We start from the raw sequence: 27,678 nt of genomic DNA on the forward strand, positions 1-27,678 counted from the left end.
GTACAGTAATTCCTGTACACAGACTGTTTTGCGCTGTAATGTATTTTGCACATTGCGCTGCTGTCGAAAAGATAAGGCCTCATCTTTCACGGACTGGAAAAGCTGGCCCACCTGCATGCATGTGCACGTGTGGTTGAACACACACACACACACACACACACACACACACTTGGCCCTGTGACTCGTCAGCTGTTTCCATCAGCGAAGTGTTTACCTGTTGGCCTGCTGAAAGCGAGGTCACATATGTTTGAGTGTGGGAGTGTGGGTGTGTGGGTGTGCACGCTTGTGTGTCTGTGCCTGTGTCTGTGTCTATGTCTATGTCTATGTGTGATCATGTGTATATTTGTGTGTGGGAGCAATTTTGACTCTGAGTGGCACACAAAAGCAGACAAATGCACAAGTTGTATGTCTTGTGTCAAACGTGTGTGTGTGCGCTTATGTATGCGTCTTTCTGTGTGTATGAATGTCCTGTAGTTTTTGACAGTGTGTCTGCCTGTATTTTGTATGTCTGTGTGTGTGTGTGTGTGTGTGTGTGTGTCTTGTGCCAATCTGTGCGTGTATGTGTGTTGTGAGCATCTTTGGCCGTGAGTGTGCATGTGTGTCTGTCTGTCTGTCTGTCTGACTTGTGTGAGCATGTTTGACCGTGACTGTGTGTTTGTGTAGCACACCTATGGCAGGGCCACAGCGTTCCCAGGGGCCAAAAGGGGTCAGTGGCAGAGCGAGTTCTGGTTTCTAACAAAGGGGTGGTGGGGGGGGGCACACCTCACCGTGGGATGAACGAGAGAGCAGAATAGAGCGGGACATGCCGCTTCCCACTCACCCCAGCTTGTTCCACACTACTGTTTCTTGTTAAAGCCAGTTCCCCTGTGACCTTGACTGTGGATGTCTGCTCTCGCCAGTGTTGGTTCACCTGACGTTGTCAAACAAATGTGCGTGCCAGATTGCTGCTGCAGATGGCTTGTCTCCTCTGCCCTCCGACATCTTTCAGCCTTTTCAATTTGGGACTTTAAAATTTGTTAGATTATGTTGGGAAGTCGGGCATTACTAGATGACTTTCAACCAGGGGTTTGATGTGCATTAAGCAAGAATGCTTCTCATAACATGACTCATGTGCAGCCATTTGTGTTCCATCAAAAGTACAAATCTTTTTAGCTTATCTGTGGCAGTAGCCTTTCCATATGCCTCGCTGGTGGTAGTTATGCAAAAAAAGAAAAAATCCTGAGAAAGCTCTTGGACTAACTCAATCCAGAGTTTCACTGCACATTTAGTTTTTTTTGTGCTTTTTGTTCACTTATCCCAGAAGAATTCTCAGATCCACAAAAGCTGCTTTGACATTTGACCCGATGCATTTCCGTTGCCATGGGCACTGTGCTGTGTGTCCCCAGGTCGCCGGGCGCCCATCCTGATCACTAAGGACATGGTGGAGAGCATGAAGGACGGCTCCGTGGTGGTGGACCTGGCGGCCGAGGCCGGAGGCAACATCGAGACCACCGTCCCTGGAGAACTGTCTGTCCACAAGGTGAGCCTGGCCAGCCTGGGGTCCGTTTCTCGAAAGCGTCTTTGCTATCGTCGTTAGCAAAGTCCGTCGTACGAGCGACTCGACTGCATCTTGACAGCGACGCTCACCACTAAATCCAAGGGAATGGTGTTGCGTCTTAAGACGGTCTTAAGACGGTTAGCAACGACAATAACCGAGAAACGGACCCCTGGTCAGCCTACTCTGTGTGTCTGAAAAGAATGAAAATGCAGCCTGCCATGAGACACACACACAGAGATTGAATATCGTGCATGAGGTCACGCATTTCAAACAATCAGTGTTATTGTTGGAATTAGTCGTACTTGTACTAGTAGTAGTACCAGTATTCCTATACCATACTAGCACTACTGTTACTGCTATTAGTGCCGTAGTTGTAAGAATCAAATGTCAATGATTAGCTTGACATTACTGAGTATTTATAAACATGAAATTTAAAGAGATGTGACTTTGTGCTGTGTGATGAATAATATCCCCCATTATAAATACATAAACACTTGTGAAAGTCTGTATAGTCTGATGAATTTGTTATATGGATTTTGGCAAAGCATGTTACGTACACCTGCAGACATATTCATTTGTGTCAGGATCAATTGTGAGGACAGGTTCGCGTCCCTGCTTCTCCAGTGTGCGATCCTGCTCTCACCTTGAGCTGTTCCATTTGGATCCACGCACCTGTTTACTTTTTGCATCCCTGAGCAAGACTCAAGATGTGTGGAAAAGAATTTCAGTGTAAACTGACATAGTATTATCGTAACCGCATCCCTGCCTCCTTAGGGTCAATGAATTAAACTACTAAAGCTGGGCTTACACTGTGCGACTTTTGCCCCGATTTTGACCTGATTTGGCACTCGCACGACTTTTTGAGAGTCGGGCCGATTTCTTGCTCAATCGCAGGTCAATCGGGAGTCTCGCATCGTGCAGTTTACATGGGGTAACGACAAGCGATTTCACCTCACGATCGTGCAATCGCAGGGTCGCAAGAAAATCAAAACGGTTTGAAATTCTGGTCGTGGCTCGTGCGTAAATCGCACAGTTAAAGCAGTGCTACGACCCGATTTGACACTTCACATGCACAAATTAATAGGGTCGTGCGATTCGCTGTTGAGCGCGATCTCATCTCCACCTCAGGTGCGCATGTTGCCTCCTCTGCAGACCGGGGAAACATGCCTGTCGCGTCGTACGGTGGAAGCATTTCGCTCGCATCCGACTGTCGGCTCATGTAGTGTGAGGACGTGAGTCGTGAGTTGTGAACTTTTAAACAGTGAAATTCCATCGTGCAGTGTGAGCAGAAGCTTAAGACCCACGAGTGAAAATATCGCACAGTGTATGCCCGGCTTTAGTCTAATGTGTGCGCTACCGCTCTCCTCAGGGTGTGACCCATGTGGGCTTCACAGACCTCCCCAGTCGGCTGCCCACCCAGTCCAGTACCCTGTACTCCAACAACATGACCAAGCTGATCCGCGCCATCAGCCCCGGCACGGAGAACTTCCACCTGGACGTCAAGGAGGCTTTCGACTACGGCACCATGGACCACGTCGTGCGCGGATCCATCGTCATGCAGGTCGGTTAATCGGTACACGTTTGGTGTGGTCGAATTTAGAATTGCCTTTTATTTCATCCGTTGTACTTCATGCAACTGTGCATGGGAGAAAAAAAAAAATTGGAAATGTACAAGTATTGTTACAAATGTAATTGCATTACTAGTAGTGTGATGTTGCATGCCGTCTACTTTGCACAAGTCGAGCACTTACATTTTTTGTTTCGCAACACTTGTGTGCATCTACATTGGAGGAGTCACTGCATCTTTTGCTTAATGTTACTGTATACATTTTCATTATTAGCTGCTGCTGAATGGTGGCTGTATGTAACGGGTAAATCTGCGAGCCTACACGCACAAATAATTTGTGTCCTTCGTAGTGAACAATGGCATCCTTCGTAGTGAACAATGGCAGAGTTAAATTCTTCCAAGTGTTTTTTTTTTTGCCATGTTTCTGTTATTGCCTCCTAACCCCACTATCTTTCTACCCCACCCAACCCCCACCTCATCACCCTTCACTCATGTGAAATTGTCGGAGTAATGGTACATACACTTGTGATGTGACTCATTCATTTATAGCCCGTATAGTGATAGTTTATAGCCTGGCAGGATATAAACCCATTGCAATATATGAATAATAACATGCAACTAAATAAAAGACTCTTCCAACCCCCACCTCACCACTCCCCGCAGGATGGGAAAGTGCTCTTCCCTGCACCGCAGCCCAACAATGTGCCGGTGGCCGCGCCACCTAAACCGAAGTCTGTCCAGGAGCTCGCGAAGGAGAAGCAATCAGCAGTCTCCCCCTTCACCGCCACGCTCACCACGGCTGGAGTCTACTCCGGAGGTGATCCGCCGCCGCCGCCGCCGCCGCCACCACACTCTCTTGTCTTCTGGTCCTCTCCGTCTCTTGCTTTCTTTTAGCCTTGTTTTTGTTTTGGAAGTTTAGGTTGTGCACGTCCACAATGGAAACGACACCGGTGCTTGGGGGCCTAGTGGTTAAGGAGATGGGCTTTATAATTAGATCAGAGGGTTGCAGGTTCTCAGCTCACCCGTCCACTCCTCTGTTCTCACTCCGTGGCGGAGGTGCCCTTGAGCAAGGCACCTAACCCCACATTGCTACAGGGATCGTAACCAATACCCTGTACTTGAAATGACTAAGGCGCTTTGGATAGAATTATCAGCTATGTTTAATGTCATGTAATTTAATGTGAAGGTGCCAAGCAAGAGTAGTATTTAGTGTGAGGGGGATTTGCACACTGGTTGTATGCACCAAAAATGTGTATTTTATTACTTTATTTGAAGGCAGTGTTTGGATTGTCATCTTTTAGCATTTTTTTAATATTGATTTTTTTTTTTTGGAGGGGGGGGGGTATTTTTGGTTGGGGGACTTCAATTAATTTCCTGTCTTCTCTCAAACTGTCCCATTGGAGAGAGATGGGGCAAAGGTTTGGGAAATGACTCAGTTCGGATGCGAACCTGGGTCCCCATGGGCATGCAGGCCCATTCATAGTCTGGTGCTTTAGCACGCTGCACCACAGCACCCCTTCCTTCTTTTTCTTTTGTTGCTTTGCCCAACTTCTCTTAACTCCTTACAATGGGTTCAGAGTAACGAGGGAAGATCACTATGGTTTTTAAGCAACTTTTAGTGACTTTAGCGGATTTATCTTGTACATTTTCTCTGCTACTCCTACATCTCCACATCACCAGCTCCACCTCCAAAGCTTGACTGTGGAAAAATCCTTGGTGCTCCGTCCCCCACCATCTTGCCCTTCAAACCACTCGCCATGTGTTACTACTAGAAGGTTTTTTTCTCTTCCTTCCTTCACTCTTATCTAGTTTGAAGTACCAGTGTTAAGACCAAGGAAGCGCACTAATGGAAAAAAATGTTTCTGACTGTGGGAACCTGCATGTGAACCTTGCAGCGCAAGTCAAGCCGGGGTTCACCCTTTAAGTGTCAGCCTGCTTCACCCTGTATTAACAGCGGCCTCGGCCCTGCCCTTGTAAGCCTATCTTTCCCCTTTAATGGGGCAGCTGAGGGGAGGGGGGTGGATGGGGGGGCATGGAGGTGCAGTGCTGGTGACTTGGCAGTGCTTGTGCCGAGGGGAAACATTTGTGTGCCATTAGACGGAAACAACGCTGTTGGGGTTTGCCATGCCACCCCCCTCCTCTCTCTCTCTCTCTCTCTCTCTCTCTCTCTCTCTCTCTCTCTCTCTCTCTCTCTCTCTCTCTCTCTCTCTCTCAGGGTTCTGACCTGGGTTAATAGGCCAGTCCCAGGGTTTAATACCCACCATGAATGTTTTTCCTTTTTTTTTTATTTCCACCCTCTCCACACACACACACCACCCCGAGAACCCCCCCCCGCCGGATGAAGGAAATGTCACTCTCCAGGTCACTGCACCAGCTATCTGCATTATTTTGGTTCCTGCTTAGCGATCCCTTCCAAATGTGTTTTTGTTTTCCCTGCCCTCCTCGGCGTGCCTGCCGCACCAGTCTCCATTAAACTTAAAAGCCTTGAAGAGGGAAAAATACGCACAAATGAATTCTATTGGTTACAGACGTGCTAGGAGTGTGTGTGTGTGTGTAGGCTCGCAGACACACGTGCTCGCGCATACACACACACACACACACACAGAGAGGCAACTCTGGCCGTAGATCAAAGCACACACTTCACTCATCCAGACAAGCCGCGAATGAACCGCGCACGTAAATAAACACCCTGGGATAAACAAACATGCAAATTCATCTTCCTGCTCTTTCATGCTCTTCTCTTCTCTTTTTCTTTGGGCCTATCTGTCTGAAAAGGCCCTGATTCACTCCGTACCCCCCCAAGCTATACTTCAACCAGGAACCCCCAACACACACACACACACACACACACACACATACACCTCATCAGAGTTGAATCTGTATGAAGACTCTTGAATCCCTTTGAAATCAGAATTGGTCACCTAATTGGCGCACCGCCTTCAACAACCCCTTCATACACATACACTCACAACTCCCACACACGTACACCTCCACCTCTCCTTTGCCCACGTTCTGCCGCCCCCACCTTTGCCCCCCCCCTTCTGACTCGGAATGCCAGGAAACTGGCAATATTAAAAGAAGGGAAGTTGAGGGTGGAGATGTTTTAACCCCAACCCCCTGCTGCTGCCTTTGTCTGTAACGGGGGAAAGGTTTTTTTTCTTACCCTTTCCTCCACCCTTGTGCATTCTCTCTCTGTCTCTCTGTCTCTCTGTCTCTCTGTCTCTCTGTCTCTCTGTCTCTCTGTCTCTGTCTCTCTGTCTCTGTCTCTCTGCCTCTCTGTCTCTCTGCCTCTCTGTCTCTCTCTGTCTGTCTCTCTCTCTCTCTATCTCTGTCTCTCTGTCTCTGTCTCTCTGTCTCTCTCTCTGTCTCTCTGTCTCTCTCTCTCTCTCTCTCTCTCTCTCTCTCTCTCTCTCTCTCTCTCTCTCTCTCTCTCTCTCTCTCTCTCTCTCTCTCTCTCTCTCTCTCTCTCTCTCTCTCTCTCTCTCTCTCTCTCTCTCTCTCTCTCTCTCTCTCTCCCTCCTCCTCCCACCGTGCCGTGCTGTGCGGTTGGTTCTCACCTGGTCTCCCGTCTGTTTCGCACCTCCGTGCTGACCCTTCGCCCCCCTGGCCCTTTTTATGGGTGGCCGTTGTGACACGCAGGCGGGAGCCGGGAGCCAAGTTCAAAGATGCATGGGGGTTACTCAGTTGGTTTGGTGGGGGCCCGGCGCTGCTGTGTGCCTAAAGACAAATGGCTTTTAATCAGAGCTGGTGGGGATGGAGGGAGGGATGGAGAGAGGGTGGTGAAGGGAGAGAGAGAGAGAGAGAAAGAGAGGGAGAGGGAGTTGTGGTGGTGTGTGGGAACCAAACCCTTCATCACCAATTGTCTGGGGATTTTTGCCCTCCTCCTCCTTCCCCCCTTCCTTCCCTCCTCCTCCTCGCCTCACCTCCACTCCACTCCCCTGACGCGCTTGTTGAGCTTCTGTTTGTGGTTTATGTAGCCCTAGAGTTTTCCCAAACAGAGACTTTGTGACATGCAATCTGTACGACTCGCTCCACGTACTACAGTAGATCATGTTTGTTCATGCTCTTGTTTTGATGTGTAACCAGTTAAAACAAATTTGTTTTGTGTGTGTGTGTCCGTGTCCATGTCTGTGTGTGTGTGTCCGTCCGTGTGTCCTTGTCGGTGTGTGTGTGTGTGTTTTCCTTCCTCAGGGTTTGGCACCCTCCTGGGGCTGGGTCTGTGTGCCCCCAACGCCGCCTTCACCCAGATGGTCACCACCTTTGGCCTGGCAGGCATCGTGGGATACCACACGGTGTGGGGCGTCACGCCAGCCCTGCACTCGCCACTCATGTCCGTCACCAACGCCATCTCCGGTAAGGAGCAGCTACACACACACACACACACACACACACACACACACACACACACACACACACACGCCTAACGCCATCTCTGGTAAAGAGCCACTACCGCATACACAAACACACTCTCTCACACACACACACACACACACACGCACACACACACTCCATGTGTTATATACACACACACACACCCAACACCATCTCCATTGAAGAGCCTCTACCGCACGCACACACACAATATCCATGTCCAGTGCCAAATCCAAACATGTTGATACCGTTTCCTCCCCTTTTCACGGCCTGAGGTAGTGTAGTTTCTTCTAATGGAAGACGACACGTGACTTTGCTTCAGTTTAATTTTAGGTCCGTGTTTTTTTTCCCCATACCACACTTGATAATTATGATGTTTGGCCTATTTTTAACAGTGGTGGAGATCAACGTTTTGTCTCCTGGAAAAGGGCCTTTTCCATCGTCAATAAAAGTCATCCTCAAAGTATTGCTCTGTTTAAAGATTAGAGGAATGTTTCCTCCACTTTGTGTGTGTGGAAGTTATTTCCCTCAGTTCTCTCCGTTCCCCTGGTGCCAGTTTAAATAAAGGGAAGCTTCCAGAATGTTAGTTGGTGATGTTTGGCATTAGAGGTTGGCCGCTATAAATAGCCAAAGTTATGTGTTTTTAAAAACCCGAGAGAGCCTCATTACCGAACCTGTCTCTCAACTTGGCGCATGCAGGCGGACACACACACACACACACACACACACACACACACACACACACACACACACACACACACACACACTCAGCCTTGCTTGTTCTTTCTCTCAAACACACACACACACACACACGCACTCATTCTCCCTTGCTCTCTCACGTACACACACACACGCACACATTCTCTCTCACAGACACACAAACCCTCCCACACACACTCACTCACTCTCTCACTCACTCACACACACACACACACTCACACTCACACACACTCACACACACTCACACACACACTCACACACACTCACACACACTCACACTCACACACACACTCACACACACACACACACACACACACACACACACACACACACACACACACACACTCACACACACTCACACTCACACTCACACTCACACTCACACACACACTCTCACACACACACACACACACTCACACACTCACACACACACACAGTCCCACTCCCACTGTGTTGGCATTAATCCTCTCTGGTCGGCCACCCCTAGAGCAGGAACTTGCCGTCTTCATTAGTTTGGTTTGTGTGGTATGGCCTCCGTGCGATTTCCCCCCCCCCCCCCCCCCCCCCCCCCCCCCCCCCCCCCCCCCCCCCCCCCCCCCCCATCCCATCCCATGTGGTTGAGGATGTCTCCCACAGCCTAAGGAGAACGCCGGGGTCGAGGTAGGCGTTTTTTAAAGCTCGCACCACTACCACTACCTCTCCTCTCCTCTCCTCTTCCACCTCTCTCTTCCCCTTCTTTCTTCCCTGGTACGTTGGAGGGCCAGGAAAAGTCTTCCATAGTCTTTTAACAAGTCTGTGGTGGTCCACATTAAAGGGAGGCGCGCATGTTGGCAGCGTTGTAAACGTCTCGAGAAGCGAGACTACAGGGACATCCACCGGCAAGGACAATTAGCCCTGCGAGGACCTCCTGTGCGCTTCCTGACTGACTAACTGACTGACTGGTGCTCCTTCCTTGGGAGCTCCGTTTTTGCTCTCCCATCCTCATTCATCTCTCTCTCGCTCTCCTCCACCCTTCTCTCTCGCTCTCTCGCTCTCTCTCTCTCGCTCTGGGTCTCACTCTCTCTCGCTCTCTCGCTCTCTCGCTCTCTGTGTGTGTGTGTGTATGTCTGTGTGCGCCTGCTTTTTTTTGTGAGGTATTTTCCTCTCATTCTTGACAATTCAACGCGCGCCCCCCACACACCCCTTTTTTTCTCTTCTTTTTCTTCACCACCTCTCCCCACCACCCCCCACCCACCACGTTTTCTCGCACACGGTGTTGGAAACCGTGGCGTGGGCGCGGGAATTCTCTTGAGGTGCGCGCCAAACGTAATAAAGCGCAAATCACATCAAAACATGAATGAGACGTTATGCCATTTATTAGGAATTTCTGGAGGAGAGAAAAGAGGAGCAAGAAGAAGAGGGAGGAAAGAATGAAGTGCGAGAGCACAGATGGGTGAAGGATGGAGAGAAGAGCCACTGGCTGCGTTTACAAAAGCGTTGAGTTTCTCTGCCTCGCTCTCTTGCGCTCTCTTGCGCTCTCTTGCGCTCTCTCTCTCTCTCTCTCTCTCTCTCTCTCTCTCTCTCTCTCTCTCTCTCCTTTTTTCTCTCTCTCTCTCTCTCTCTCTCTCTCTCTCTCTCTCTCTCTCTCTCTCTCTCTCTCTCGTGTCATCGTCTAGTCCTAGGTGGCCATGGGAGGGTCAGGTCTCCTCTTCAGTCCTTTAATCTAGCTGAAACGGGTGACATCACAAGTTTGCCAGCGTCCCACCTATCTCCCCTCGTCCGTTTATGAAAAACAAAGTGCTCTTAGGATGAGGTCAGGAGTTTGTCCCGTATTCGAGATATGAATGAATGTCATCCTTTTTTAAAAATCCCAAGCCCCTCTCCCTCCAGGGAAGCCGACAGGGGGGATACAAAGGGGTGAGTTGTTCCAGGCCCAGGGAGATAGAGGAGGGGGGGAGGGGGGGGGGGGCTCTCTCCAGGCCCAGGGAGATAGAGGAGGGGAGGGGGGGGGGGACTTTCCCCAGGCCCAGGGAGAGAGAGGAGGAGGGGGGGGGGCTCATTACATTGTATGTATCGAGAGTGATGGCTTTTCAGATCATTTTGTCCCCGGTCCGGCCAAGGTTGTCAGCGACACTGTGCGTAGGGGCATGACTGAGGCACTGCCATATAGTGTGACACGTCCTCATTCAACTGGAGGTATCATATCCGTCTGTGTCTCTGAGTCAGGGTAGTGGCTTCACACGAATTGAACTGTTTAACTCGGCGTGTGTGAGAGTTCAACCTCTGGGCTTGTGGGATCTCCTCTTATACCCATTTAGGACATGAATCACTTGAATAATTCAGGTGATGTGGAGAAGGGCTGTAAAATTGGTCCCTGAAGGCTCCCTCTTGCAGATGCATGAGCCATAGTGGGTAAATGTGTGTGTGTGTGTGTGTTTGGCGCGGGAACGCTGCAGATTTGTGTGTGTGTATGTGGCTGGCTGTGTGCGTGCGTAGGTTTACAGTTCGTCTGCAGCATTTCCTGTAGCTCCTTCAGGTAGCGTGCACGAAGGGGTTGCCTGGCCTGCTGGTCTGCCATCAATTGCTTCCATGGAATTCCGAGGGTGGGGGTTGTGGGCAGGGAAGCAGATTGGGCGGGGACAAAAGGGCCAGTTGTCCCGGGCCAAAGGGAGAGGGAGACCCAGAATTGGGTCCTCAGCATGTACTGTATTTAGGGATTGGGGGTGGTGGGGCTCTCGGATGATTTTGTCCTGGGCCTGGCCAAAGTGGTCAGCGGCCTTGATTGTGGGTAGAAAGGTTTACAATACGCAGAGGTGGTTGCATACATCATTGACTCACATTGGTGACTCTTCACCTAGTTGCTCAGTACAGGTTTTGCCCCAATTTTCTGGAATTGCATGTGAAAGCCATTTGAATCCGGCTAATTTAGTACACAGTTTTGTTTAGTCCCGTCTAGTCTGATGGAATTTGTTTTCCTTTTTGTCAAGGTTTTTTTTAAAGCAATAGTTCCACTGTTTAACCGTTAGGGGTGGGGAAACATTTTCATTTGAGGGACCACTTCAAATTCCTCCAAGGGCCGTAAAAGTCCTCCAAGGGCTGTACTATGAACACAAACCAGGATTTCCCCCTGCACTTTAGGCCTATATTGAAGGCATTCACCTTTTAAAAGCGACCCCACCTTCTCTAGGTCCCCTGAATACAATTTATTTTGTAAAGTAATCTTTACAAATCTTTACATTTGCATTCTCATTCAATTTCATCATATTGAATGTGTGAATGTGAAGCTGCATAACATTACAATTATATTGGGGGCTGGATAAAACTCAAGGGCTGCAATCGGCCCTCGCGACGTAGGTTCCCCACCCTCATATGTTCCCCACTTAAATGGCTTGGAATTACAATTTTTGCACAAGGCAAACTGTGGAGACAAGTCATTGGAATTGCGATTGGGGAAAAAAAAAGATGGTCCGCGTTACAATTCCATGCAAATCGTATTCATGCTTGCCTAGGTGTTATGTCATGTTTACGGGGTCTGATTGAGTAGTTGGAATGTTTACAAGCAAGAAGGCGTGGAACCTCATTCATAACCATGAGCTTCAAAACCTTTTCGCTATTTCTGTCCTGCTTACCATTTTTGTGTGTCTGTGTGTGCGTGCGTGCATCTGCGTGTGTGTGTGTCGCTGTGTGTGTGTTCTCTCCTTCAGGGCTGACTGCTGTGGGGGGGCTGTCCCTCATGGGAGGCGGTTACACCCCCACCAACACCGCCGAGACCCTGGCTGTGCTGGCCGCTTTCATCTCCTCTGTCAACATCGCTGGTAAGTGCCTTGAACACACCGCGAGCCAGTCGCCACACACTCACTCGCTCACACTCTTCTCTCTGTCACGCACACTCTCTCACGTACACACTCGCATACTCAGTTCCCTCCTCTCTCTTCCTCTCTCCTTCCTTCTCTCCGCCATGACTACGACACACACACACACACACACACACACCTACACTCCCTTCCCCGCCTTTCTCCCACCGTCTTGCATCGTGTCGCAGCCTGACACCATGGGGCGAGGGTTGTGACAGCATGGAGCCTGTGCTGAATGAGGGGGGGGTAATGAGACTCGCCCCCCTCCCCCGGATCAGCAAGAGGTGGCAAGTGAGACGTCTGCTCCCTGTCTGCCCCGGTTACATGGTCTCTCACGTTCACAATGGGACGCCACACACACACACACACACACACACACACACACACACACACACACACACACACACACACACACACACACACACACACCCCGCTTTATATTGCATCACACATTGTCCATCTTTGTCACTTGTGCACGGTCTTGCTCTCTTTGGCTGTCTTATTCTCTCTACCTGTTGAGTGTGTGTGAGAGAATAAGACAGCCAGAGACGACTTTTGCTGACACCTGAGCTGGTACTGAACACGTTAGGGCTCTCTTTAGTGTTCCTCTAAAGTGATGGATCACACTGTAAATCACTTAGTGGAACACAGTCATCGCAAAACGATGTGGAAAATAGTCTCTAAAACGGCCATTGGTCAAGGTGAGGTTTGGGTGTGGGAGTGGTATTGCAAGGGAAGAAAGCAAAAGCCAAACTGGGAAATTCTAACTCCCATTGTCATCGCGACCAAATTGCATTTATGCCTCACCTGTGCAAGGGGGCAGCCCCCAATAGTGCCCGAAAGGGAGCAGTGCGGCGGGACGGTACCTCAGTCATGGGGAGAATGGGCTTAATTACTCCCCCCACCAACCTGGCGGGTTGGGGAGTTGAACTAACAACCTTTGGGCTACAAGTCTGACGCCCTAACAGCTTACCCATGACTAAGAAAGCTATATAGAAACATGGCATCTTGGGGGCACCTGCCTTTCCGACACTGTGTCCGTTCCAAGCAGCCTTTTATGTCTCCAGGAGTGTCTGTTGGACCTCATTGCTGTTGACACCAGTTCTGTTCGCTCCATTGACCGTATGTATTCGCCCAGACTCCAGTCAAAGGGCATGCGGGTAATTTAAAGCCATTTTACTGGGCAATCTCGGGCATTTTCCCTCCTTTATTTCTCTTTGCGTGACCCAACTCTGTAGAAGTCCCAGTGTTATTATTACACTCTGTCCTTTGGAAGAGGAACACCTTCAATGAGCTCAAAGTCACCATGTAGATGTTTCTTTTTTCATCCCAGGTGTTTAATTTCAGCTTTTAAAAGCATTTTTGTAAGTCTGGTACCGTGGCTCTGAACCAACCTGTGGGGGACAGTAATAAAACATCTACTCTGGAGACATTTCAATAGTTCTTGGTTTTGCTTTCTGTTACCAGAGCAGACTGGGAAAAGTCTGGTGCCTTGCTCTTATTTAAGTTTAATAAAAAAGATTTTAAGACGAATTTATACATTACTTGCTCCTCTCACAGCAGGGCACTAAGTACCACTTTGTCCTACTTTCTTCAAACGTTTTGGGTTTTGTTAAATAAAACTTGCCAAATGTATGGCATTTATGACTTTCACAAAACCGGGTTAATATTTTGCAGACATTCTTCCCTTTATCTTTTGAGTGTTGACTTTCCTCTGTGTTAAGTACTGTTAGTATAATGTTAAACACCCCTTTTGAATTCTTGCTGTAAATGGTCAAAGCGCTGGTACTCCAAAAACAATTAGTGATGCGCGTGCGTGCGTGCGTGCGGTAGTTAAATAAAATATAATTGTCATCCCTCATCAGCTGTACCTGGTGTCCTGTTCCCGCACAGGTGGCTTCCTGGTGACCAAGAAGATGTTGGACATGTTCAAGAGGCCCACCGACCCCCCGGAGTACAACTACCTGTACCTCCTGCCCACCGGCGTCTTCGTAGGGGGCTACGCCGCCGCCCTGCAGAGCGGATACAACATCGAACAGGTGACTCAAACCCTCATGGTGCTCACAGTCCAGGAGTGCTTTTCTCGAAACCATAGTTGCTAACTATGTTAGCTACTTTGTTTGCCATGTAATTTATTTTTGACAACTACCCAAGTCGCTAACTGACTAACAACTATGCTTTCGAGAAATGCACCCCAGTTAGCAACTTAGATGGTTCCCATTTTGGAATTGCATTGCAAACAGCGAAGTAGCCAACATAGTTAGCAACTACAGTTTTGAGAAATGCACCCCAGGTATGTGGTATGATTGATGAAATCAATTGTTGCATTTTGCCGATTTTGATGAACACTGAGTATCCACTGCTGAGAAGTGTGTGTGTGTGTGTGCATACACGCTTCATTTATTCATGCATTTATTTTATCCATGACTTTCTTGTACACATTCATGTGCACACAACTTGCCTAGGTACAAGGCACACACTTCCCTCTCCCTTATTCATTGACTATTCCTCTATTTTTCTCAGATGATGTACAACACAACATACCTAGGCACAAAGGGCCCTCGCTCCCTCACTTTCTCGCTCTTAGTTTAGTTTAGTTTAGTTTATTGGTTTATTTCATCAGGGACCATGTGCAAAGTACATTAGTTACATAGTAAAAAGATGACCTGCACCAGATTATAGCTCATGGCTAATTTCCATCTGCAGTCCCTGGGCAGGTAAAAAAACAAACAAACATACAATCCAGTAAAATGGGAGCAGCCACTCAGGCATACAACCCCTGCCACACACACACACACGCGCACACACACACCCACACACACGCACACACAATAAAAACATGTCATATGCAAAAAAGACTACAATGTGCAAAGTGTCAGAACAGGCATGTGCAAAACTAAGGTCTTCATTCATTCATTCATTCATTCATTCATTCATTGACTATTCCGTTCTGTTCCTCAGATGATGTACCTGGGCTCGGGCCTGTGCTGCGTCGGGGCCCTGGGTGGCCTGTCCAACCAGTCCACTGCACGTCTGGGCAACGCCCTGGGCATGATGGGGGTGGCAGGGGGCATCGCCGCCGCCCTGGGAGCCCTCAAGCCCTCCCCTGAGCTCCTGGCACAGATGAGCGCCGCAATGGCTGTGGGTGGCACAGCTGGTGAGTCTGTCTGTCTGTCTGTGTGTCTGTCTGTCTGTCTGTCTGTCTGTCTGTCTGTCTGTCTGTGTGTGTCATGTATTTACAACAGACCTTACAACCGTGTGTGTGTGTGGCAGGGGGATTGGATATCTGCAGGTGTGTGTGTGTGTGTTTGTGTGTGTGTGTCCACTCTCAAAGCCCAATTACTTAAGTGAACTGACTTCAACCCTGTGCTAATGGTCACCAGCTCTAGTGAGTCACGGAGAGGGGAGTAGAGGGCATAGCAGAGGGCCCGATGCTGCAGCCGGCCATGCCCTAATCTTACAGGGCCCGATGCTGCAGCCGGCCATGCCCTAATCTTACAGGGCCAATTAGAGTTCCTGGAAGTGGGCTGGGGAGTAGTTGAAACCATTCGGACCAGCCTAGCCAGCCAGCCAGCCGGCAAGCCACTGCACTTGAGAGCAAAGGCCTTTACCGCCTTGCCTTGCCTTGCCTTGCCTTGCCTTTGCCTGCCTTACTTGCAGCTGGTCTACATGGTTCCAGATGCTTCTAGAAGACTCCCTGAAGGCGTCCAGCAAGCATCTTGGTGCGGGCTGCTGCCCTCTTGAGACACACACACACAGGCACAACTTAACAAACACCCTAATTAGTAGTCTCACGTGTGATCTACTTCCCAGTTTCCTTCCCCCACCTCCATCCTGCCCAGCCCATTCCCGCTCTCTCTCTCTCTCTCACTCGCCCACCTCTCCCCTCCTACTTACCGTTTGCCCTCCCAGGGTTGACCATTGCTGATCACTTATTTTGGGCCGTTTCATGTAGTCTGTCTTCAGATGCCTGAAGAAGGTCAAGAGGTTGAAGTCTTGCTCTAGACTGTCAAGCCAAACTATAACATGAATTTAAACTGAAGTTTTAATTTATATTATAATGTGTCCTATGGTGCACTGCTAGATCAGAATGGCAGGAGATTTTGTGTTCTGCTGCTAGGTGTCACTTACAGTTGTTGAATTTTCAATCTTTTAAGAGCAGTGTACAAAACCTGTCTCTCGCTCTTTTTTTCTCTCTCTCCCTTTGCCCTCTGCTCCACCCCACCCATTGCCAAGCGCATTCAGATCATGGACCTGCCGCACCACATGGTGGCGGCCTTCATTTGTCTTGAATTTTCCATCAGTGTACAAATCATGTCTCTCTACACCCCCCCCCCCCCCCCCCCCACCCAGGCCTGACTGTGGCCAGGTCCAGATCACAGACAGCTACTAACTATTAACTACCAACTAACATTGCTCATGATGACTTATTTAATGGTCTTTTAAAAGCTGTTTGCAGACGTGTCTTTTTTTCCCCACCTGCCCCAGCTAACTTTGCTCTTCTTTTGTGTTGTGTTTTCCCCTCTCTTCCCTTTTCCTCCACTCCACCCCCAGGCCTGACAATCGCCAAGCGCATCCAGATCACGGACCTGCCGCAGCTGGTGGCGGCCTTCCACAGCCTGGTGGGCATGGCGGCGGTGCTGACCTGCGTGGCAGAGTACATGGTGGAGTACCCGCACTTCGCCACCGACCCCGCCGCCAACCTCACCAAGATCGTGGCCTACCTGGGCACCTACATCGGAGGAGTCACCTTCAGCGGCTCCCTGGTGGCCTATGGAAAACTCCAGGGTGAGTTGGGCTTTGTGAGGGAGATGGAGATGGTGGGTGTGTGTGTGGGCACCTACATCGGGGCCGCCAACCTGGGCACCTACATCGGGGGCGTGACCTTTAGCGGCTCCCTGTTGGCATACGCCAAGCGCCTGTGTGTGTGTGTGTTTGTCCACGTGTGAGAGAGGGGGACGGACCAACGTATACTTCAAATTTTTTAAAAAAAGTGGGGCTTTTTGTGAATAGGACCGTATGAGAGGAGACTGGATATTAATGGAACACGGAGACTGAGGAGGATCGGAAAACGACTTCCAGCCGTAATCAAACCCGGCTCTCCGGACCCCAACAGTCAGTGTCCTAGCCCTTTGAGCCTTAGCCGGGACCGACAAATGGATACTCAAGATCGTTTTAGTCCACACACATGGGTTGCAGGAATTTGCAAATTCCTTGAATCTCCTGAAGGTCAACACTCCCAACACAAAAAGCCAGGGATATCCGCAACAAAAAACGCCAGGCATATCCGCAATAGGTAAACTCCACATGCAGGACAAGATGGAGGGAAAAACAAATCAGCAGAAACAAACTGTGTGTCTGCATACAAGGTGAGGCCCCTGGACGCTTTTGATAAATCTTCTGCCATTTGGAATATGAAACAAAAAAAAACTACTTGGAAGCATCATCTGCTGTGAGTATGTCCCATTCTTCTCTATTCAGGAGTTCTGCAAAAGACCCATGAATGCCTCTTTAATGGGAGACATTAAGTTGTAATGGTCCACAAGCTACTGCTATAGACAACGTGACTCATATCTGACTCGGCATCTAGTCATTTCAACCATATTTCTTCAGGTTGGAGGACCCATTTTAAATGGTCTGGTCTGTGACTATTTTCACGATTGCCTTTTTGATGTATTGGCATCCCTAGCCAAAGGTATCTCAACTGATCTACTTAGGCTTGCTGCTGCTGTTCCCCACTTGGTTCTGCTCGGGTTCTGTGCTGCTGGTGGTGGTGGTACCGTGGTACCGTTCTTGTGCTCTGAAGCCCACCAGTGCCACACATGCCCTGTGTTTAGAACTTGGCCAGGCGGAACCTCTCAGGATTCTAGCACTAATTGGTCCCTCCGCCCCCCAGTCATTTTCCACTTGTTCCTGCAAGCTGGAACACATTATCTGTGCCGTGTTTTCCCACTGCTCGCTCTCTTTCCTTCTTTCCCTCTTTCTTGCTTGCTTGCTTGCTTGCTTTCTCACTCCATCTTTTGCTCATTTAATTTCTTCCCTGATCTCTCTCTCTCTCTCTCTCTCTCTCTCTCTCTCTCTCTCTCTCTCTCTCTCTCTCTCTCTCTCTCTCTCTCTCTCTCTCTCTCTCTCTCTCTCTCTCTCTCTCTCTCTCTCTCTCTCTCTGGTAAACTGCAGTTTGATAAAAGATTACAACCCTTAACCCACCCACTCTTTACCCCCCCTCCCCCCTCTTTTTTTTTCTCCGCTCAATTTGTGTACAGCTCCCACCTCCTCCTCCACCCTCACCTCCTCCTCCTCCTTGACCTCCTCCTCCTCCACCCTCACCTCCTCCTCCTTGACCACCTCCTCCTCATCCTCATCCCCATCATCATCATCCACTTGGCCTCTGCCCCTCCTCAGTTTTTATTCTACATCTTCCCTTCAGCGCCTCAATTGAACATTTCAAGGGTTAATGGAAAAATGAAGGCTCGCATTATCACTCTGTAACTGCACTACAACTGGTTAAAGCCTGTGGGGTGGACTGGATTCTCTCTTGTATTCTCTGCTCATGCTCAACAGGAGTCGTGTGGTTTTTGTTTTGTTTGTCCAGCAGAGTTGAGTTCCCTCTTTTTACCTCCACTGTTATCATCATTTCTTTTACTATTTCAAGTGTAATAATTAGACCTGTCGTTGGTCGGGATGCAGAAAGAATTGAGTTTGAGGCACTCCCATGAAGGAACAGCTTGGCCAAATTATTCAAAATGTGATCATACACATGTGTGTTGCATAAATATTTCCTCCCTTAGGCCAATTCTTGACATTTTAGCTGTGTGTGTGGTGTGTGTGGAGGTATGGATTGGAGACCACCGTATCTGACCTGCAAATCTCTCTGTGTCTTATATGTACCCCCTCCAGCTACTCTGACCTCTGCCATCTCTCTCTGCGTGTTGTATGAGTGGGTGAAGATATCAAGACAACCTTATCCCACCTGTCATCTCTGTCTTATTATTATGAGCTCTGTCCTGTGTGTGTGCCCCTTTCCCCCTCCTCCAGGTATGCTGAACTCTGCCCCCCTGATGCTCCCCGGGCGCCATGCCCTGAACGCCACCCTGATGGCGGCCAGCATTGGAGGCATGGTGCCCTACATGCTGGATCCCAGCTACACCACCGGCATCACCTGCCTCGGCAGCGTCTCCGCCCTCTCCGCCATCATGGTAAGACCAAGATCCCCTGCTGCTGTCGCAGGGTTGTGTGTGTGTGTGACCGAGGGGACTGAAACTAATTAAAAAAGTACATTTGCAGTCCATTTTGAAAAGGGGTTAAGACCTTTCGGGAAAGGTTTTCAACAAGAGGAGAATTATGAACTCTGAGTGATGTCATTAGGACCTGTCGAGACTTTGTTTGGGTTGCGTGGAGGCATCTCAGGGGGGCCGTGTGACATCTGATTTTGGATTTTTTTTCTCCCAAGGAAATGATTTCCTGTCTCGCCAATAACTCAAAAAGTTTAAAGCCCTCACCAACATTATATTATTAATTGTCATGAATTTGACTAGCAGAGGAAATGAACACACATCTGCATTCGACTGCAGTCCCTCTCTGTTTAATCTCACCAGTCACCTTTCCTATGATTCGGCGCAGCGATCGCAAAATCAGTCTGCGCGAGTACTGCTGTTGCTTGGGCGGGGGGGTACTCGGAAGCATTCAGACCCTCTGAAGGGGGGAATGATGGAAAAAGTTTGAGAACCACTGGATTAGGGGATCCCAGAGCGAGAGTGATGGGCTCATCTTGTTCTGGCAGTTCAGTACAGAGACTATCTGCTCCCGGATATCCAAATGCCGAAATGCTTTGCAGACATGGACCTTTCCACACCACTGTTAATGGCATTGGGTACTTAGGAGTGATGCATGTTGTGTTGTACACACTTTGTGGTGAAGGGTTTATTTATTTGGTTTGGTGTTTATTTCTATGTGCGGTGTGTATGTGCTGTTTGTGTTATGAGAATGCACGAAACGCTACCAGGTTGCGGCAAGATGTTTTATCGAACCAAATGTTGGGACTATTTATGCTTACTAAATGCCATTTTTTCAATGAGCTCTCCTTGTTAATCACACCACATTGGCGGCATACATCACATTCACATATTAAAGTCTGTCTTTAGAAAAAAGATGGGAACAATATATCAGTACGGTTACAATAGATTGGACCCAGACTGCACCAAAATATTCATGACAATCATAAAAAAAGACAGTAATAATCCTACCAGTAATAAGGCTTTTATTTGAGATATTATTTGGACACTGGTCTTTTTGTTCAACTTTTGGAGCATGAGTCGCAGTTGGAAATCTGTATAGTGACTCTGCAAATGGCTGCCTATAGTATTGTCCTTTCTGTCCTCCGCTGCCCTCGCGGCGTGCTGCCTGGTGAACTCTGGCTGTCTGGTCTGTCTGGGCTGGCAGCTGTAGGCCGTGGGCAGTAGGCGCGAGCAGACCTGCTCCTGTCTTTTTTTAAATTTATTTTTTTATTGTAATTCCCCAGCCCTTGCTTCAGTTTCGCTCCGCTCTGCTCTTGGGATGAAGTCATGAATGTGCTCTCCTAATGTGCCTTAATAAGAGCAGGAAATTAGACCTCTCATTTATGACCATGCGGGTCATTAATAAAGTGTGTGTGTGAGTGTGCGGCCACTGCTGCTGCCCAGTTGGACGGGTAGCCAGGCCTCTCCTGCAGTCCCACCGGTGGTAATGGCCAGTAGGTTCTACAATGTTCTAAGCCCAAGCCATAAATCCAGATGCGTGCATGTACACACACACACACACACACACACACAGCCGCACATGTGCGGGGACACTGCTTTCAGTGAGGACCTGATTTACAGTATAATAATGTGGTGTATCACTACAGTATGATGATGGATGAAGGCTAAAGTGGGATAATTGCATTTTAGCCGCGTGCCCAGACAAAAAGAGCTTTGAAAAAGCCTTTTCAAGCTGCAATAAATTTCAGCTTTTTAGGAATTTGAGCATGTTGTCATAGGTCAGGCGCACACTTACACACACACACACACACACACACACACACACACACACACACACACACACACACACACACACACACACACACACACACACACACACGCGCGCGCAATTTCCCCCATGGTTATTTACCACAGTTACTAATGGCATTCACCTGAAGTTTATTTCTTGCTTGTTTGGGGCGGGTGGAGGAGAATTCAAGTGTTGTCGGGCTGGGTAAGAAGACCTGGTGACTTGATATTGTTCATGTGTTGCCCTGGCTGTGCTTGTGTGATTGAGTGTTTCATTACCTAATACGTGCTAGCTGGCTTTGGTTAAGGCACCCTGTCCCCACAGGGCGAAGCATACAGACGTGCTGTACTTTTAATACTGCTCTGATATCACCCGAAAAGCGAAAAGGCCAGGAATAAAGCTCTTGGTGTTTTGACAAATGTCTCATGCCCATGCTCATGCCTCATTGAAAGGTAAAACTGATAAACCCCCCTCCCTAAAAACCCCCCACAAATTGCATTTTCCTCTTTATGATCAGATTTCCTCTTCATTTACTCTATGGATCAGGTTTTTAAAATATAACCAATGCCCGTTATGTTATGTTGTGTTGTTTCCCCTTTCATAGTTGCATTTGTTTAAAAGCTCAAAGCCGTTCTGTACGTACGCACTCAACAACTTTGAAATACTATCCATGACAAAAAATGCCAGGCCATATATCAGAGGTTGACCAAGGGAGCAGCAGAGAGGAGAGAAATTACCAAAGGCACAAAACCCAGAGGAATTGAGAAGCGCAAGATGTGTTTAATAGGATCAATATGCCTGTGTAAACACTTCGCCCTTTTGGCCCAGACCGAGGCGCATTTCTTCTCTCGCTCGCTCTGTCGCTCTCTTTCTGTCTCTCTCACTCTCTCTCGCTCTCTCTTGCTTTCTCTGTCTTGCACTCTCTCTCGCTCTCGCTCTCGCTCTCTCTCGCTTCCTTGCTCTTATCAGTAAGTCTGGAGCAGATCAGCAATGCCCCCTCGGTAGACAAATTCTCCATCCGTTTCCCATCACATTAATGAAGAGGATTATCTCTCAAAGCACTACTACTAAGTAGTTTCTTTCTGAGACTTTGTTTCTGGACCAGACCATCTCAACATGAACGGGGGGGAAATGCGAGTAAATTTTTGGATTCTTGGATGACCTACTGTGATGGCCGCAGTGATCGTACGGTTGAAAACCACTGTGAAAAGTGTATCATACTAGCACATTTTGTTAGCTGACGTGAGAGAAGTGGCTTTCAAAGGTTTTATTCTGATTCAGAAGTTCCTGTATGTGTCTCTTCCCATTTCAAAAGTCTTTTACGCTTTGTTTTACTGCCCCTGTTGCATTAATTATGTACAGTGAAGCGAAGTATGTAACAACATATAACATTATGTGCTTGCACTGTAGCTTAGGGTTAGGTATTGTACGGTCTCTACACACAGGCCCAAATTAATGTAGTAAACATGTGTACTTGGTCTGTACTGAAGTAGGCCTACATAATATTGCATGTTGATGCATGTACCGGGTAGTTACACTAAAAAGACACTGAAATGAAGTGTTGCGGAAAAGTCTTCCACCACAGCTTATCTTAACCTCGATTCAACCTTACAGGGCACATTCACAGTACACAATACATGTTGATGCATGTAGTTACATGTAGTTAGAAAAGTCTTCTACCACATCATACCAGTGCTCTCCCCCATCCTCCTCCATGACTGAGTTACCCTGAGCATGGTACCTTCCTGTCGCACTGCTCCCTTGGGACGCCATTGGGGGCTGCCCCTTTGTATGGGTGAGGAATAAATGCAATTTCGTTGTGTGCTGTGTCACAATAACGGGAGTTGGAGTTTCCCAGGTGGGCTTTCACTTCACCTTCACTTCATACCTTAACCAGACCTCTACCTCAACAGGGCGTGACTCTGACGGCGGCCATCGGTGGAGCGGACATGCCGGTGGTGATCACGGTGCTCAACAGCTACTCCGGCTGGGCGCTGTGTGCCGAGGGCTTCCTGCTCAACAACAACCTGCTCACCATCGTCGGAGCCCTCATCGGCTCCTCGGGAGCCATCCTGTCCTACATCATGTGTGTGGTAAGGAGGAATACACACACACACACACAACGAAAACACAATGTGTGTGTATGTTATGTATTTGCATGTGAGGTGTAAGGGAGAATACACACGCGCACACACACATGCACCCCTCAAGCTCCCACATGTGCACACACACACACACACACACACACACACACACACACACACACACACACACGTATGCATATTAATTTAAGGGATACTTCAGTAAGATGCATGATGTTAGGTTGTCAGGCACGCACAGTAGCAATACTTCAGAACCTTAACCTCTTGTACACAAGCGTTTTTATCTGTGCTTATGTACAAAGGCTAATTTTACCTCAAAACACTGAATGCATGGGAAGTGAGAAACTTGTGCACTTAATTCACAATGAATTTTGTGAATAATAATGGTGTTTTGGAGTTAAATCTCACAACTGGCCCCTCTTGTCAACTACCATATGCATTTAGCAATGTCCTCTACAGTGGTGACATTGTCACGGTGATGGTTTAGTAGTGATTAACCAAAGCAAGTGAGTGCGGAGTGGGTAGTAAAAGGCGAAATAAGAGTCCTTGTGATTTTACCGCTGTAATTGCAGCTTACATTAGCTTTGTTTTCCTTGGAGGATAAATGTTTAGTAACGAAACCTTAATGACTTGAAACTAAAAGCCCCCATCTAAAAACTGTCTACTTGAAGAGGACAGAACAGGGTTGTTCAATAGCCTGGGGTCTGTTTGTGCAAATAAAACAGCGCTGCATGCAACACACACACACCACTAAAAAGTGTGCAGATGAATAAATGAGCCCCCTCTTAAAATTAGCCCGTGCATCCCAAGGGGCATATCCAAACAAATAAGAAAATGCTAGAAATGCATGGCTGATAGTATTCAGGCTCCATGCCTGATTTCAGGCTTGACAGTGTTTGCAAAAATAAAAACATTGATAATGCGTAACGATTAGGTTAATCTTATCTCAGAAAGTGTTTCAGGTTCAGGGTTTTCTTCTATTATCAGGCTTGAATAATGGTCATACACAGGCTATTAAATGTTTGAATAATGAGTCAAAATAGGCCTACGTTACGTCAGTATGCAGTATCTTGTCGTCATCGTTAGACCAGGGGAAAAAGTTCAGGCTCAGGATTTTTTTTCACTATCCCCCCTGGAAATGTATAAGGTCCTCCTAGCTGGGAACTGTAACTCATCCATGTCCTGACTGGTTGCTGTGGGGGGCTACCTCCACCATATTCAAAGATTCAAGATTTAAAAAGCTTTATTGTCCAATGTTTCCCTATTAGAAAATTGTTTTTTAGATTGGCCAGTGATTTAATAATAGGCCATGAGGCGCTTAAAGTGATCTAAAGCTCATCCTCAAGCAGATAATCGCAGTATTGCTGTGCTGGCAAGGCGCCGGCAGAGAGAGTAGAGAGAGAGAGGTTCCATTGGCCCATTGTTTCCGGGTTCTATTATTGGGGGGGAAATCCCCTTTTAGGCAGACCTAGGCAGACCTGAGGACTGTTCTATTCAATCATAGGAGCATTATGACACGCCCCTTTAGGCACACCGGAACCTGGTCACGTTAGGTGCCCATAGAAACCTATTATGTTGGCATATCTCTATTAAAGGCCAACTTCCGATAAAACTCAGTTTTACTCACTCCTTTCGAAGATCGGACGGTCACCCCAAGTTAAACTCACTTGCAAGGCTCTCATAGCGGTGCGTCAACTCTCCTGGCTGTGTTTCCCGGTGTTTCCCAATTTACATCAATAATGCAGAGAAACGAGCGAATCACGAAAGCCTTTCTGTGTTTCGTCACGTCGAAAGAAGGCGTTGCCCACAAAGGTTTATATCGACCCATTTATCTAAAAACATGTCGAGTAATTTTTTTCTGCTTGTTTTCAAAACAAGCAACGTCTGGTGGCCCGAAACATAGCTTAGCTTAGCTATCAGCTGGTTGCTACTCTCAGGTACACACACAGCACAAAGCCTCATACATAAAGCCTGCTCACTCCGGTTGCTCCGTGCCTACAGCTCGCCTAGGGGTCGCTGTCGAAAGAGCACAGCCCTGAATGGAGCCTGCACGCCTCCGTTGGCGCCCCTATAGTGCAGTACCACCCGGGGAAGTGGCGACTCTGTTTCCCATTACATTCCCTCCAGGAGCTGGAGGACTGAGCCAATCAGAGACGCGTTTCTTTGAGAGCAGGAGGAGTGAGCCAATCAGAGACGCATTTCCACGAGAAACACGGAACACTCTCTCGTTTCTCCACAAGCCACCTTGCCAGCTTGCAAAAACGTCTTGAAACAAAGCAACCAGAACGTTTTTTAAAACAGGACCAACGCGTAACACATTCAATAACAATTGGGAACACGGCAATATTATTTAAATTACGTTGAGAGGCGATCTTTAAAGAATCTCTGGCGCCGGCTGTTGTATGCTGCGTCTTGGTTACCATATTGTTAATTCTGTTGTATGCTGCATCTTGGTTACCATATTGTTAATTCTGTTGTATGCTGCATCTTGGTTACCATATTGTTAATTCTGTTGTATGCTGCATCTTGGTTACCATATTGTTAATTCTGTTGTATGCTGCATCTTGGTTACCATGTTGTTAATTCTGTGCCGCCACCGTTCTAGGCCATGAACCGCTCGCTGGCCAACGTGATCCTGGGCGGCTACGGCACCTCCTCCACCGGTACTGGCAAGCCCATGGAGATCACCGGCACACACACCGAGGTCAACGTGGACCAGAGCGTGGAGATGATCAAGGAGGCACAGAGCATCATCATCGTCCCAGGTACTGTAATAAACACACACTCACTCACTCACTCACTCACTCACTCACTCACTCACTCACTCACTCACTCACACACTCACACACTCACACACTCACACACTCACACACACACTCACACTCACACACACACACACACACACACACACACACACACACACACACACACACACACACACACACACACACACACACACACACACACACATTAAAGGGACAGTTTGGTCAATTTCAACATGCAATTGTATTGCTCACGCTATCCTTGACTTGTCAGTACCTGGTGATGCCACATTTTTCGGCTCAGCCCTTTCCGAGATATGAGCAATTCTAATGGGGGCAGCGTTTGTTTACATTTTTAAAAAATGAAACATAGGCCAACTCCAAATATTTTCCCAAAAGGTACTGCTGTTTGCTAGTTGTCTGCTGATGTTTTATAACATTTTGGATGTTTTTGGGAATAATAAAAAAAAAAAATTGAAATGTAAACAAAGAGCTGCCCCCATTACAATGACCAGGATCTCGGAAACGGCTGAAGAAGAAGAAAAAAAAATCTCAGGCACTGACAAGTCCAGGGTAATGTGAGCATTACAACTGCATGTTGAAATTGACCAAACTGTCCCTTTAAGGTCAACGTAGATTATAGTGTGAAGATGATTAAGAAGGCCCAGAGTGTCATTGTCACAGCTACAGTGGCAAGTCTACACCGCATCATTGCTATCTGCATTACCAAATCGTTGATTGAAATGAGTGGCTCAGTTGTTAAAGCGCTGGTCTTTAGATCAGAGGGTTGCCGGTTCAAATCCCACCCTTACCAGCACCTTCATCCATGGCTGAATTGCCCTTGAGCAAGGCACCTAACCCCACATGGCTCCAGGGACTGTAACCAATACCATGCACCTAAAATAACCAAGTCGCTTTGGATAAAAAAAGCTTCACCTAAGCGTAATGTAATATAAGATGCAATTCCCCAAGGCCAACCAAGTTGCTGAATTTGTGCGTGCGTGCGTGTGTGTTCGTGTGTGTGTGTGTGTGTCCGTGTGTGTCCGTGTGTGTGTGTGTGTGTCCGTGTCCGTGTCTTGATATATGTACAGGAGCAGCACATGTATACATTTTGTATGTACACGTATACACATTTTGTATGCACGTATGCAAACTCACAAATGCGTGCGCGCGCACACGCACACACATACACACACACACACACACACACACACACACACGCACACACATACACACACACACATCAATTCATTATTACAAAAACTGACCACTGCCAGACATGCACACAGTATGCCCACATACATGTGTTTTTCTCCCCCACTCTCTCCCTGACCCTCTACCACTCTTTCCCTCTCTGTCTGACACACACACACACACACACACACCATCTCAGGTGTCCCATCTCACACACGAAGAGTCTGGGTGGCCCTGTGAGCTCTCTCTCTCTCTCTCTCTCTCTATTTCTCTCTCTCTCTCTCTCTCTCTCTCTCTCTCTCTCTCTCTCTCTCTCTCTCTCTCTCTCTCTCTCTCTCTCTCTCTCTCTCTCTCTCTCTCTCTCTCTCTCTCTCTCTCCTTCTTAGTGGAGGGGCCGTCAGAGGCTTGTGCAAACGTTTCAGCATGTTATGGCTGTTTGGCTAACCTTGCGTAACCTCATTACATCATAGGCAATTTTCTAAACACCACACACACACACACACACACACACACACACACACACACACACACACACACACACACACACACACACTGCCGCCTCTCAAGC

The 27,678-nt window shown here is 48.1% G+C and overlaps 1 protein-coding gene across 4 annotated transcripts in view; it reads left to right on the forward strand.

Annotated features, from left to right (window-relative positions):
* Positions 1-27,678, forward strand: part of nnt (nicotinamide nucleotide transhydrogenase) — a 74,913-nt gene that overhangs the window by 21,460 nt on the left and 25,775 nt on the right. For all 4 annotated transcript variants that reach the window (XM_063210111.1, XM_063210112.1, XM_063210113.1 and 1 more), the window contains 11 exons: positions 1,386-1,519; positions 2,907-3,098; positions 3,768-3,921; positions 7,296-7,457; positions 11,879-11,989; positions 13,922-14,067; positions 14,990-15,185; positions 16,583-16,816; positions 19,064-19,224; positions 22,966-23,145; positions 25,760-25,919. In XM_063210111.1, coding sequence (XP_063066181.1) covers positions 1,386-1,519; positions 2,907-3,098; positions 3,768-3,921; positions 7,296-7,457; positions 11,879-11,989; positions 13,922-14,067; positions 14,990-15,185; positions 16,583-16,816; positions 19,064-19,224; positions 22,966-23,145; positions 25,760-25,919 — 1,830 coding nt within the window. The remainder of the gene's footprint in view (positions 1-1,385; positions 1,520-2,906; positions 3,099-3,767; positions 3,922-7,295; positions 7,458-11,878; positions 11,990-13,921; positions 14,068-14,989; positions 15,186-16,582; positions 16,817-19,063; positions 19,225-22,965; positions 23,146-25,759; positions 25,920-27,678) is intronic.

The sequence above is a fragment of the Engraulis encrasicolus genome, chromosome 11 (genome assembly GCF_034702125.1).
Source record: "Engraulis encrasicolus isolate BLACKSEA-1 chromosome 11, IST_EnEncr_1.0, whole genome shotgun sequence".
Classification (NCBI taxonomy): domain Eukaryota; kingdom Metazoa; phylum Chordata; class Actinopteri; order Clupeiformes; family Engraulidae; genus Engraulis; species Engraulis encrasicolus.